This window comes from Hemiscyllium ocellatum, unplaced genomic scaffold (assembly GCF_020745735.1).
Source record: "Hemiscyllium ocellatum isolate sHemOce1 unplaced genomic scaffold, sHemOce1.pat.X.cur. R, whole genome shotgun sequence".
Taxonomy (NCBI): Eukaryota; Metazoa; Chordata; class Chondrichthyes; order Orectolobiformes; family Hemiscylliidae; genus Hemiscyllium; species Hemiscyllium ocellatum.
Window position 1 is genome coordinate 580301 of NW_026867602.1, and position 13846 is coordinate 594146.

Consider the following 13846-nt stretch of genomic DNA (forward strand, 5'->3'; position numbering starts at 1 on the left):
ACCCGACCAGGACGGGACGGCCCGCTCCCTCAGCACTGACCCTCCCACAGCCCCCGCTCCCTCAGCACTGACCCTCCCACAGCACCCGCTCCCTCAGCACTGACCCTCCCACAGCACCCGCTCCCTCAGCACTGACCCTCCCACAGCACCCGCTCCCTCAGCACTGACCCTCCCACAGCACCCACTCCCTCAGCGCTGACCCTCCCACAGCACCCACTCCCTCAGCACTGACCCTCCCACAGCCCCCGCTCCCTCAGCACTGACCCTCCCACAGCACCCGCTCCCTCAGCACTGACCCTCCCACAGCACCCGCTCCCTCAGCACTGACCCTCCCTCAGCACCCGCTCCCTCAGCACTGACCCTCCCACAGCACCCGCTCCCTCAGCACTGACCCTCCCACAGCACCCGCTCCCTCAGCGCTGACCCTCCCACAGCACCCGCTCCCTCAGCACTGACCCTCCCACAGCACCCGCTCCCTCAGCACTGACCCTCCCACAGCCCCCGCTCCCTCAGCGCTGACCCTCCCACAGCCCCCACTCCCTCAGCACTGACCCTCCCACAGCGCCCGCTCCCTCAGCACTGACCCTCCCACAGCCCCCGCTCCCTCAGCACTGACCTTCCCACAGCACCCGCTCCCTCAGCTCTGACCCTCCCACAGCGCCCACTCCCTCAGCACTGACCCTCCCACAGCCCCCGCTCCCTCAGCGCTGACCCTCCCACAGCCCCCGCTCCCTCAGCGCTGACCCTCCCACAGCGCCCGCTCCCTCAGCGCTGACCCTCCCACAGCACCCGCTCCCTCAGCGCTGACCCTCCCACAGCACCCTCTCCCTCAGCACTGACCCTCCCACAGCGCCCACTCCCTCAGCACTGACCCTCCCACAGCGCCCGCTCCCTCAGCACTGACCCTCCCACAGCGCCCGCTCCCTCAGCACTGACCCTCCCACAGCACCTGCTCCCTCAGCACTGACCCTCCCACAGCACCCGCTCCTTCAGCACTGACTCTCCCTCAGCACCCGCTCCCTCAGCACTGACCTTCCCACAGCCCCCGCTCCCTCAGCACTGACCCTCCCACAGCGCCCGCTCCCTCAGCACTGACCCTCCTACAGCACCCGCTCCCTCAACGCTGACCCTCCCACAGCACCCACTCCCTCAGCACTGACCCTCCCACAGCCCCCGCTCCCTCAGCACTGACCCTCCCACAGCACCCGCTCCCTCAGCACTGACCCTCCCACAGCACCCGCTCCCTCAGCGCTGACCCTCCCTCAGCGCTGACCCTCCCACAGCACCCACTCCCTCAGCACTGACCCTCCCACAGCCCCCGCTCCCTCAGCACTGACCCTCCCACAGCACCCACTCCCTCAGCACTGACCCTCCCACAACCCCCACTCCCTCCACACTGACCCTCCCTCAGCACTGATCCTCTCTCAGCACTGACCCTCCCTCAGCACTGACCCTCCCACAACCCCCACTCCCTCAGCGCTGACCCTCCCACAGCACCCACTCCCTCAGCGCTGACCCTCCCTCAGCGCTGACCCTCCCACAGCCCCCACTCCCTCAGCACTGACCCTCCCACAGCACCCACTCCCTCAGCACTGACCCTCCCACAGCGCCCGCTCCCTCAGCACTGACCCTCCCACAGTGCCTGCTCCCTCAGCACTGACCCTCCCACAGCGCTCACACCCTCAGCACTGACCCTCCCACAGCACCCACTCCCTCAACGCTGACCCTCCCACAGCACCCGCTCCCTCAGCACTGACCCTCCCACAGCACCCACTCCCTCAGCACTGACCCTCCCACAGCGCCTGCTCCCTCAGCACTGACCCTCCCACAGCGCTCACTCCCTCAGCACTGACCCTCCCACAGCGCCCACTCCCTCAGCACTGACCCTCCCACAGCGCCCGCTCCCTCAGCACTGACCCTCCCACAGTGCCTGCTCCCTCAGCACTGACCCTCCCACAGTGCTCACTCCCTCAGCACTGACCCTCCCACAGCACCCACTCCCTCAGCGCTGACCCTCCCACAGCACCCGCTCCCTCAGCACTGACCCTCCCACAGCACCCACTCCCTCAGCACTGACCCTCACACAGCGCCTGCTCCCTCAGCACTGACCCTCCCACAGCGCTCACTCCCTCAGCACTGACACCCCCACAGCGCCCACTCCCTCAGCACTGACCCTCCCACAGCGCCCGCTCCCTCAGCACTGACCCTCCCACAGTGCCTGCTCCCTCAGCACTGACCCTCCCACAGTGCCCGCTCCCTCAGCACTGACCCTCCGACAGTGCTCCCTCAGCACTGACCATCCGACAGTGTACGGTGCTCCCTCAGCACCGACCCCCCGACAGTGCTCCCTCAGCACTGACCCTCCGACAGTGTACGGTGCTCCCTCAGCACTGACCCTCCGACAGTGATCCCTCAGCACTGACCCCCCGACAGTGCTCCCTCAGCACTGACCCTCCGACAGTGTACGGTGATCCCTCAGCACTGACCCCGACAGTGCTCCCTAGGCACTGACCCTCCGACTGTGTATGGTGCTCCCTTGGCACTGACCCTCCGACAGTGCTCCCTCAGCACTGACCCTCCGACAGTGTACGGTGATCCCTCAGCACTGACCCCGACAGTGCTCCCTAGGCACTGACCCTCCGACTGTGTATGGTGCTCCCTTGGCACTGACCCTCCGACAGTGTACGGTGCTCCCTCAGCACTGCCCCTCCGACAGTGCCTCTCAGCACTGACCCTCCGACAGCACTCCCTCAGCATTGACCCTCCGACTGTGTATGGTGCTCCCTTGGCACTGACCCTCCGACAGTGTACAGTGCTCCCTCAGCACTGACCATCCGACAGTGCTCCCTCGGCACTGACCCTCCAAAAGTGCCTCTCAGCACTGACCCTCCGACAGTGCCTCTCAGCACTGACCCTCCGACAGTGCTCCCTTGGCACTGACCATCCGACAGTGCTCCCTTGGCACTGACCCTCCAAAAGTGCCTCTCAGCACTGCCCCTCCAAAAGTGCCTCTCAGCACTGCCCCTCCGACAGTGCTCCCTCAGCACTGACCCTCCGACAGTGCTCCCTCAGCACTGCCCCTCCGAAAGTGCCTCTCAGCACTGCCCCTCCGAAAGTGCCTCTCAGCACTGCCCGTCCGACAGTGCCTCTCAGCACTGACCCTCCGACAGTGCTCCCTCGGCACTGACCCTCCGACAGTGTACGGTGATCCCTCAGCACTGACCATCCAACAGTGCTCCCTCGGCACTGACCCCCCGACAGTGCTCCCTCGGCACTGACCCTCCGACAGTGTACGGTGATCCCTCAGCACTGACCATCCGACAGTGCTCCCTCGGCACTGACCCTCCAAAAGTGCCTCTCAGCACTGACCCTCCGACAGTGCTCCCTTGGCACTGACCCTCCGACAGTGCGGTGCAGTGACGCGAGGTGTCATGGAAAGCGGTGGGCAGTTGGGGTCAAGGTGGGGGCTAGAATTGTGCCACGTCCCATCGCGATTGGCATCGGTGACCGTACCCTTCGTGAGCATCTCGTCTTGCGCTGGCTGGTGCTTGGCTCCCAGTGGTAACACGCAGCTCTTCCCCCCAAACCCTTCCCCACCCTTCCACCTCTCTTCACAGGCTGCTGGTTTCGCCACGATCGGACTGATATTCATGGTGATGAGTTTAAGCTTCATCTTTAGGGAATGGACAAGCGGTAATGGAGGGAGTCATGTCGGTGGCCACTAGTTCAGCGCCCTCCACAGGCAGAGCATCACTCCCAGTCCATTCACCCAACTCGCTTGGCCCCATCTATGTCTTCCCCACATCTTCCCCCCCCCTTCCCTCAGCTCTTTGGTTCATGCTAGCTAGTGAATGGTGAACGCATCCGGGAGGAGGAATCTTTCCGTCCAATACGTGTCAACATTTTCTCCCCCCCCCCCCCCATCATCGCTCCCCACGGGCTCCCTCTCTGTCCGGGAGCCATTCTCATCAGGCGGATGGTCAGTTGTAAGGATAAACCCCCTCATCGTGTGCCGCATTTAGCGAAGGAAATCTACCCGTCTTTCCCCCCCGTCCTGGACCTTACACATGACTCCGGGCGCCGCCGCACATTGGTCCGCTCCTAACTTCGTTGGACAAATCACCGACACGGTCCTTGTTGTTCGAGGTCGCGGTTGCGTTCGGAGAGCCTTGCCTGCGATTGGATTTCCTGCCCCCCCACACCATCCCCCGCCCCCACCCCGTCTAGTAATTCATGGAGCCCTGGGTGAAATCACATCGGAAGCGTTTCATTCAGGGGCACCCTCTGCGAGGCTGGGGGAGCTCCAGGATTCTGACTCGGTGGCATCGGAGCAACAGCCGGTAGCATTCCAAGTTGGGACGTGGAGCGGGAGTTTGGTGGTTCCACTCCCCGCAGCTGCCGTCCTTCTAGGGGCTGTTGGGCCTGGAAAATCTTGGTAATGGACCAAGGGAGTTTTGGAGCTCATTCCCAATCAAGGCCGTCCCTGCGTCCTGTACTGCAGCGGGCGAGGTGCACTCGACTGTTTAGTTCTGACACCCTGACTCCCTTTCGGAGACGGCTTACCTAGGAGGGAGTCGGTACAACGATTCCTCAGCCCTCCTGGCTGTGTGGGGGGGTAACGCGTGGAGAATTTCCCCTTTCCTGAAGGCCATTAGGACCGGATTCCTTACACAATGCACATCTCCTCGGCGTCCAGGACAGAGGGAGAGGCAAGACCCGCTGATGCGAGACCCATTTCCTCCCGGTGACACCCACAAGAATGGGTGCCCACTTCCAGGATGGTTAAAAATACAATGGCAGCTGGAGGAGATCAATTCTGTGCTGCTTTCGGAGGGATAGAGACGGTGAAGTAGATGAGCACTTGGGTTTCATCGAGGTCCAATCGCAGCTCCGTCGCACCTCCGTGCCTCTGTACTTTCACCCTTCTCTCACCCTCTGCCACCTTCCTCCCTAAAGCTTGCCGTCCAGGTCAGTCACGTCAATTGCCAGTCCAAAACGGCGTGGGTCAGCTCAGCGGGGTCCCTTCCAGACACTGACAATAGGATTTAGAGTAGGCCATTCGGCCCCCTCCAAGTCTGCTCTGCCATGCTGTACAATCATGGCTTAGCCGACAACTCCGTCCCCTGCTTTCTCCCACCACCCCCACCCTCCCTCCTTTGATCCCTTTAGCCCCCAGAGCTAAATCTGAATCCTTCTCAAGAACATTCAATCCCCGACCACTTTGTGTGACAGAGAACTCCCCAACACGCTGAGTGAAGAATTGTCTCCATCACTTCCGTGCTACATCACTTCAACCTTGAATAGCAACAGACTTGTAAAAATGGTGCTGGGATATTATCGTGCAAGTTTACCTTGCTGAATATTTTTTTAATTTAGGAGTATGTTTAAAATATTGACGTAATTATTTGCTATGTAACTAAATGAAAGCAAGTGTACCCTCCACACCTTTTATGCAGGACAGCAGAGGCCCTTTGAGGGTGACCACTTTAAAGACACTACCACCTACACTAGTCCCATGTTCCCTCACTCGGGCCCTCAGCTTTCAATGTCATGACATCTATGCGTAGCACTATCTTAAGAGATTCCTAACGGGGTTACCTTCATTTGCTGAAATCATGGTACCTTTTGATGCTTGGTGCTGATTCGATTAGATTCCCTACAGCATGGAAACAGGCCCTTCGGCCCAACAAGTCCCTCCAAAGAGTAACCCACTCAGACCCATTCCCCTACCCTATATTTACCCCTGACACGGGCAATTTAGAACGGCCAGTTCACCCGACCTGCACGTCTTTGTGATTGCGGGAGGAAACCGGAGCACACCGACGCAGACACGGGGAGAATGTGCAAACTCCGCACAGACAGTCAGTCAGTCACCCGAGGCAGGAATCGAACCCAGATCCCTGGTGCTGTGAGGCAGCAGTGCTAACCACTGAGCCACCGTGCTGCCTGGCTAGAACATACGTTCGTCAAAATTATGTGAGCCAGATAATACTGTGTGGGATCTATCAGGCAACAGAACCCCAACTGTCTTACTCTACATCCTCACGCTTCCAAATATTTGGTGAACACGTGCTGTAACTAGAGTTGTAAAGACTTCAAGGCAGTCCACTGTGTTTAGCCCCACACACAATGTCCTCAGACAGTGATGGTGGTGGGGGGAGGAGAGAAAGCAGGCAACTTGTCGACTCTCCGGGTTGTACATCCCCCACCCCGTCTGTCTACTTCCACGGCTGTTAATTTTTCGTCTGCGTCTTTTGAGAAAACCGTTTGTCTTTTGTGCGAGATGGTTTCCGCTGGTTAATCCCCTCGGTGATGGATTCCAAAGCTTTGATGTAACTGCTGTAGAAACCCAGAGGCCGAGAGAGAGAGAGAGTAAAATTCCTCCTCCCCTGCCCACCACACCCCACCTGACTGAATAAAAAATTAATTTTAAAAAGGCGTGTTTGGTTCTTCCAGGTTTGGGGCCCGGGACCCTTCTGGGCCTCAAGGTGGGGGGGGGGGGGGACTGGGACTGTGCCGCATGACCCTGTAAATCCCTGGGGGACTGAGACATGAGGAAAGATCTACACACACCAGGACACGCGCTTGCAAAAACAGCTGCTTTTAATGTTCCTATTTGCCAGGCACCAAGCTGAATCAATGTCGGTCATGCATTCGTTTCTGGGTGCCACGTTCGTTCCATCCGACGTTGACAAGAGCTTGTGTTTGTGAGCACTGGAACCACTCATCTAGGATTTTATTTTCGCGCTCTCTCTCTCTCTCTGTCACGATAGCTCTCAAGTGTGCACACGGTCCTCCTGTTTAGGGCTGCCATGCTTCCTTCTGGCGATCGTCCGTGTCTCCGTCCGCGCCTTGCACGATGGCCTCCCGTTCCTTCAGAAACCTATCCCGACAGGAGGGCATAGCAGGGTGAGACACCGCCGGTGCCCTCACTCTGGCTTATTGGCAACGGGGCCAACCCTTGGAGGGTGGAACCCGAGCAGCTTGTAAAAGCAGAGGTTAATGCGATAAGAAACGGGAGCACTGCCGATGTCTGACGGGGAGTTACCTATCCCTGGGGGCCAAATTACTGCAGACGCTGGAATCTTTATAGAAAGCAACAATGCTGGAGAACACAGCGGGTCAGACAGCATCCACGGAGAGAGAGAAAGCTAATGCTCTGAAGTGAAGTGTGGAGGGGACAGCGTTTATGCTATAGTTTGGTTGGTGGAGGAGGAGAGGGATATATTCGAGCCACTCACTGAATAGTCATAGAGCCATAGAGATGTACAGCACGGAAACAGACCCTGCGATCCAACCCGTCCATGCCGACCCAGAGATCCCAACCCAATCTAGTACCACCTGCCAGCACCCGGCCCATATCCCTCCAAACCCTTCCTATTCATATACCCATCCAGATGCCTCTTAAATGTTGCAATTGTACCAGCCCCCACCACATCCTCTGGCAGCTCATTCCATACACGTACCACCCTCTGGGGGGGGAAAAAGTTGCCCCTTAGGTCTCTTTTATATCTTTTCCTTCTCACCCTATGCCCTCTAGTTCTGGACTCCCCAACCCCAGGGAAAAGACTTTGCCTATTTACGCTATCCACACCCCTCAAAATTTTATAAACCTCTATAAGGTCACCCCTCAGCCTCCGACACTCCAGGAAAAACAGCCCTTGGCCTATCCAGCCTCTCCCTGTAGCTCAAACCCTTTCCTGAACACTTTCCCAACATCCTTCCTGTCGGGGGGAGACCAGAATCGAACGCTGTATTCCCAAAGTGGCCTCACCAATACAGCCGCATGACGTCCCGACTCCTGTTCTCCTGACCAATAAAGGAAAGCATACCAAACGCTGCCTTCACTATCCTATCTACCTGCGACTCCACTTTCAAGGAGCTATAAACCTGCACTCCAAGGTCTCTTTGTTCAGCAACACTCCCTAGGACCTTACCATTAAGTGTATAAGTCCTGCTAAGATTTGCTTTCCCAAAATGCAGCACCTCACATTTATCTGAATTAAACTCCATCTGCCACTTCTCAGCCCATTGGCCCATCTGGTCCAGATCCTGTTGTAATCTGAGGTAACCTTCCTTGCTGCCCACTACACCTCCAATTTTGGTGTCACCTGCAAACTTACTAACTGTACCTCTTATGCTTCATGCTTCCTTTTCTGAGGCAGACTCATTCACCTGAGACTGCCTCAAGTGAGCAGACCTCCACCAGACTCCCAGACAGCACACTACAACATTCCTTGCCCGTCCCTAACTGCCCGTTTGGCAAGGTGGTGGTGTAAGGACACCCTGCACAGTGCAATTCTGCGATCCGGTCTCTCCGAAGGAATGGCCGATATCGTTCCAAGTTGGAATGGTGTCTGGGGAAACTTGCAGGGGGTGGTGTACCTCGTCCTTCCAGGAGGTAGAGGTGATGGGTTTGGAAGGTGCTGTCAGAGGAGCCGTGGTGAGTCATAAAGTCACACAGTACGGTCCAACCAGTCCTTCGGTCCAACCAGTCCATGCTGACCAGAATCCCAAATTAAACTCGCCATACCAGATAATCAAAGGGTTAGAGATGGTGGACCGTGAGAGCCTTTTTCCTTGGATGGTGATGGCTAGCAGGAGGGGACATTGCTTTAACTTGAGGGGCTGAAAATGTGTTGCTGGTCAAAGCACAGCAGGCCAGGCAGCATCTCAGGAATAGGGAATTTGACGTTTCGAGCATAAGCCCTTCATCAGGGGCATAAGCCCTTCATCAGGAATGAGAGAGAGTAGCCAAGCAGGCTAAGATAAAAGGTAGGGAGGAGGGACTTGGGGGAGGGGCGATGGAGGTGGGATAGGTGGAAGGAGGTCAAGGTGAGGGTGATAGGCCGGAGTGGGGTGGGGGCGGAGAGGTCAGGAAGGAGATTGCAGGTTAGGAGGGCGGTGCTGAGTTGAGGGAACCGACTGAGACAAGGTGGGGGGAGGGGTGATAGATATAGGACAGAGGTCGGTTCTCTACACAGAGAGTAATGGGGCATGAATGCCTTGCAACAGTAGTAGACTCACCAACTTTAAGGGCATTTAAGTGGTCACTGGATAAACATATGGATGAAAATGGCATAATGTAAGATAGATCCTCAGGCTGGTTCCACAGGTCAGCACGACATCGAGGGCCGAAGGGCCTGCACTGCGCTGTAGGGTTCTATGTCCTAGTCCCACCTGCCTGCTCCTGGCCCATATCTCTCCAAACCTTTCCTTGTCATGTACTTATCCAAATGTCTTATATTGTTCCGGTGTGTTTTATAGACCATACACATTGTGGCTGCTGTCTACCGGCAGTGGAGGGAGGGAATATTGAAGGTGGGGGGGGGGGCTAGTGTGTCGAGCGAGCAGGAGTGGGCTACCTTGTCCTGGATTGTGTCGAGTTTCGCGAGTGCGAGGGTGTCGAATTGTGCGCTGAGCTGGTAAGTTTGCAGGTGTTTCAGCACCATACTCGGTAACACCATCAGTGAAGCTTTGGTGCTCTGTCCCTGTTTGCTGAGGTGGTCAGTATACGGGGTCTAACTCGACATTTTTGCTAATGGGGTTCTGGGATGAGTGCCAGGACTCCAGGAATTCCTACGCATGTCTTTGTTTGGCTTGTAAAAGCAATGACTGCAGATGCTGGAAACCAGATGCTGGATTAGTGGTGCTGGAAGAGCACGGCAGTTCAGGCAGCATCCGAGGAGCAGCAATATCGACGTTTCGGGCAAAAGCCCTTCATCAGGAATAAAGGCAGAGAGCCTGAAGGGTGGAGAGATAAGCTGGAGGCTGAGTTGCAGTGGGAGAGGGTCTCCCTGAGATTCGTGTAGAGAGAGGAGGAAAACATCTTCAAGGCAGGCATCCTTGCAAGAGGATTCCCAGTAGGGTTAAAATCAACTAGGTAAATGCAATGACTGCAGACGCTGGAAACCAGATTCTGGATTAGTGGTGCTGGAAGAGCACGGCAGTTCAGGCAGCATCCGAGGAGCAGCAAAATCAACGTTTCAGGCACAAGCCCTTCATCAGGAATAAAGGCAGAGAGCCGGAAGGGTGGAGAGATAAGCTAGAGGGGGGTGGGGGTGTGGAGAAAGTAGCATTGAGTAGGGGGAGGGGATGAAGGTGATAGTTCAGGGGGGAGGGGGGAGTGGATAGATGGAAAAGAAGATAGGCAGGTAGGACAGGTCATGGGGACAGTTTGTTTGGCTTGTCCCAGTCAAATTGGTGTCCTTCTTTGTCTGTGTGACAAAATGCCTGCAGACAAACTTACCAGCTCAGCGAGCAAGTCAACAACCTCACCCACTACCTGAGCTACAAATCTTGTTAACAATTTTCTCAAGTCTTGTAGGACCTGCCATCCAGGACCTGCCAAGTATTTCATTACACTCCCGCCTTGTGCTTTGTCGATGGTGAGACAGGCTTTGGGGATGGAGGATGGGCAGGAAGTAAGTAATTTGCTCCAGGCAGGAACACAATTAAACGTCCAATCTGCAGGTTATAAAAGATGCACAATACAATGCCCGTCTCATTTTCGGTTCCTGAATTGCAGCAATAGAAAAAGCAGCATAAACTGGGGAGTGGGGAGCAGCGCGCGCACACACACACATGCACAAATACACACAGACACACACATGCACACAAACATGCACACGCACAAACACACGTACACATAAACACATGCACACGCAGAAACACACACACAAACACGCACTCACACAGACAAACACACGCACACATGCACTCACACACACACAGACATGCACACATGCACTCACACAAACAAATACAGACACACACACATGCACAAACACACACACAGACACGCACACATGCACTCACACACAGACACGCATACATGCACTCACACACACTCACACACAGACACACATGCACAAACACACAGACACGCACACATGCACTCACACACAGACACACAAACACACACACACACATGCACAAACACACACACAGACACGCACCATGCACAAACACACACAGACAGACACACATGCACAAACACACACACATGCACTCACACATGCACAAACACACACACACACACACACAAACACAGACACACACATACCACACACACACAGACACACACATACCACACACACACACACACACACACACACGTGTTGGACTCTCAGGCTCCACATGAAAGAAATTATATCAAAGCAGGCATCTTCCCAGTGCCAATTTCAACCTTCCCCACAGCCTTGAAGCTTGCCAATACTGATTGAGAGAGCTTAATGCACAGAGGGAATTATCTGTGAGTCAGTGCTCACACCTGTTGCAAAATGTGCATTTTTCCATGGCGTAGTCAAACTATGATGAGTTAGCAAGCATGCTGATGAGTAAAACCCCCCACCACATCTTTCATGCTTCTGATACAACTGCACTTTGAAGTCTGCAGCTCCAATTAATGATCTTTTTCATATTTGACTGGGTGTGGGCATCATTGACAAAGATGTTTTTTGTAATTTCTCGCCCATCCCTAATCATCCCTTTGAGGTGGTGGTGAGCTGTTGGCCTGTGTGGTAAAGTGAAATCAAGGAGAGAGTTCCAGGACTTGCACCCAGCCACACTGAAGGAGCAGCTGGGATTAGACAGCACCTCCACGGTGATTTGAGAATCTCTAACATGAATTAGGACACGGCTGAATTGTCATTGTCCTCCCACCTTCAGGACCGTAATTTGTCCTCCCCTGTTATCAGCAATGCCTTCCATTTCCTGCATCTCTGCCCTCAAACACGTTTCCACCTCCACAACCTCAACAAAGATGGAATCCCCCGTCCTCACATTCCATCCCATTAACCTCCAAATCCAGCATAACATTTTCACTGCGCCTTGGTACACGTGACAATAAATTTAATTCATCCCCCGCCACTATCGACACCGACAGTCAGTCAGATCCCACCACCAAAAGTACATTTCTTTCCTCACCCCTATCTGCAATCCATAGGGACCATTCCCTCCTTGTTACGTCTACACTCCCCAACAAACCCCCCCCCCCCTCCCCACACCTGCATCTTCTCCTGCTGCTGTACAAGGTGCAGAACCTGTGCCCACACCTCATACCTCCCCCACCTCCATCCAAGGTCCCAAAGGATCATTCCAAATCCAGCAGAGATTTATTTGCGTACCCTCCAACTTCCTGTACTGCATCCGTTGGTCTCAATGTGATCTCTGCTACATCAGAGAGACTGAGCGGAAACTCGCGGAACGGTTCAGGGAACATCTCTGGTCTGTACGCACCCACCTTCCTGTAGCCGTCCATTTCAGCTCCTCCTCCCACTCCCTCCCCCCATGACATGTCCATTCTGGGCTTCCTCAACCACCTGAACAAGGGAACCCACAAACTGAGGGAGGGACACCTCACCTTTCCCCCCACCTCGGGAACCTACAACCACACGGCCTGGACACTGAATTCACCAGTTTCCAATTCTCCCCACACCCAACCCTCTGACTCAGCACTGCCCTCTTGACCTGAACTAACTGTCCACCTTCCTTCCCACCTATCCGCTGCACACTTCCCACTGACCTACCTGTGCCCAGCCATCACCGTTCCGACTCCCTTTTCCCGAGCTCCAACCCCTCCCCCATTTATTTCTCAGCCCCCTCCTTCCCCCTCCCCAGGCCTGATGAAGGATTAAGACTGAAACGTCGACTCTCTTGCTTCTCAGACGCTGCCCGACTGAGAGTGCTTTTTCCAGCGCGGCATTTAACTCCGCTCACCTGGAATCAACAGCTTCAATTCCAAGGTCGTTTCTCGTTATTGTAGCTATTCTATCACGCAGTATCAAAGCTACCTCACCATCTTTCCCTTCCCCTTCCTGCCCGTCCTTTCAAATAGTCAATACCCGTGAATATTTTGCTGCCAGCTTTGGTCTCCTTACAAGAATGTCTCCGTAATGGCCACAAGATCGGACCCATTGAGCTGCATTTATGCTGTTAATTCGTTTATTTTGTCCTGAGCGCTACCATTTTGCTTTCTTTCCTACATTGGGTGCTCCTTTTGTTTACTCGCTCCTTACTGTCTCTCGCTATCCCATTCTGGGTGTCATGAAGAAAATAGCTACAATGCCACCATAGCCTTGCTCATTATAGGCCTATGTATTCCCACCAACATCCTCCCCCCCAATCACAATCTCTAACTAGTTTAAAGCCCTCTCTACAGCCATAGGTATTCAATTTTTCAGGTTGGCCCTTGACCAACCTCCGTGCGATTAGGGATGGTCAATAAATGCTGCCACATCCTGGTCAGAGGGTTGGATGTGGGGAGATTTGGAAACTGGTGAATTCAGTGTCGAGGCCGTGTGGTTGTAGACTCCCGAGGGTGGGGGGGAGGGGGGAGGTGAGGTGTTCCTCCCTCAGTTTGCGGGTGCCCTTGTTCAAGATGAGCAGCGACCCTCAGGAATGGAAGGGAGCTTACATCATGGCCAATCGCTATTTCAATCTCACCCAACACTTTCCCAGCAATAATCAGGCAGAAAATTGGAATACTGTGTGCAATTCTGGTCGCCCTGCTATCAGAAGGATGTTGTTAAACTGGAAAGGATTTACAAGGGTGTTGCCAGGGTTGGAGGATTTGAGCTATAGGGAGAGGCTGGATTGGCCGGGGACTGTTTTCCCTGGAGCGTCGGAGGCTGAGGGGTGACCTTATAGAGGTTTATAAAATCATGAGGGGGGGGCATGGATAGGGTAAATAGACAAGGTCTTTTCCCCCTGGGGTGGGGGAGCCCAGAACTAGAGGTTTATAAAATCATGAGGGGGGGCATGGATAGGGTAAATAGACAAGGTCTTTTCCCCCTGGGGTGGGGGAGCCCGGAACTAGAGGTTTATAAAATCATGAGGGGGCATT

General features: G+C 55.2%; 2 protein-coding genes across 6 annotated transcripts in view; one reads left to right on the top strand and one right to left on the bottom strand.

Moving 5' to 3' along the window:
• LOC132809021 (sodium-coupled neutral amino acid transporter 3-like) overlaps positions 1–6436 on the top strand; it is a 107586-nt gene extending 101150 nt beyond the window's left edge. For all 3 annotated transcript variants that reach the window (XM_060822397.1, XM_060822398.1, XM_060822396.1), the window contains one exon: positions 3618–6436. In XM_060822397.1, the coding sequence (XP_060678380.1) occupies positions 3618–3725 (108 nt within the window). In that variant the 3' untranslated portion in view covers positions 3726–6436. The remainder of the gene's footprint in view (positions 1–3617) is intronic.
• Positions 6437–6602: 166 nt separating this feature from the next.
• Positions 6603–13846, bottom strand: part of LOC132809045 (synaptonemal complex central element protein 1-like) — a 40649-nt gene continuing 33405 nt past the window's right edge. For all 3 annotated transcript variants that reach the window (XM_060822420.1, XM_060822419.1, XM_060822421.1), the window contains one exon: positions 6603–6883. In XM_060822420.1, the coding sequence (XP_060678403.1) occupies positions 6802–6883 (82 nt within the window). In that variant the 3' untranslated portion in view covers positions 6603–6801. The remainder of the gene's footprint in view (positions 6884–13846) is intronic.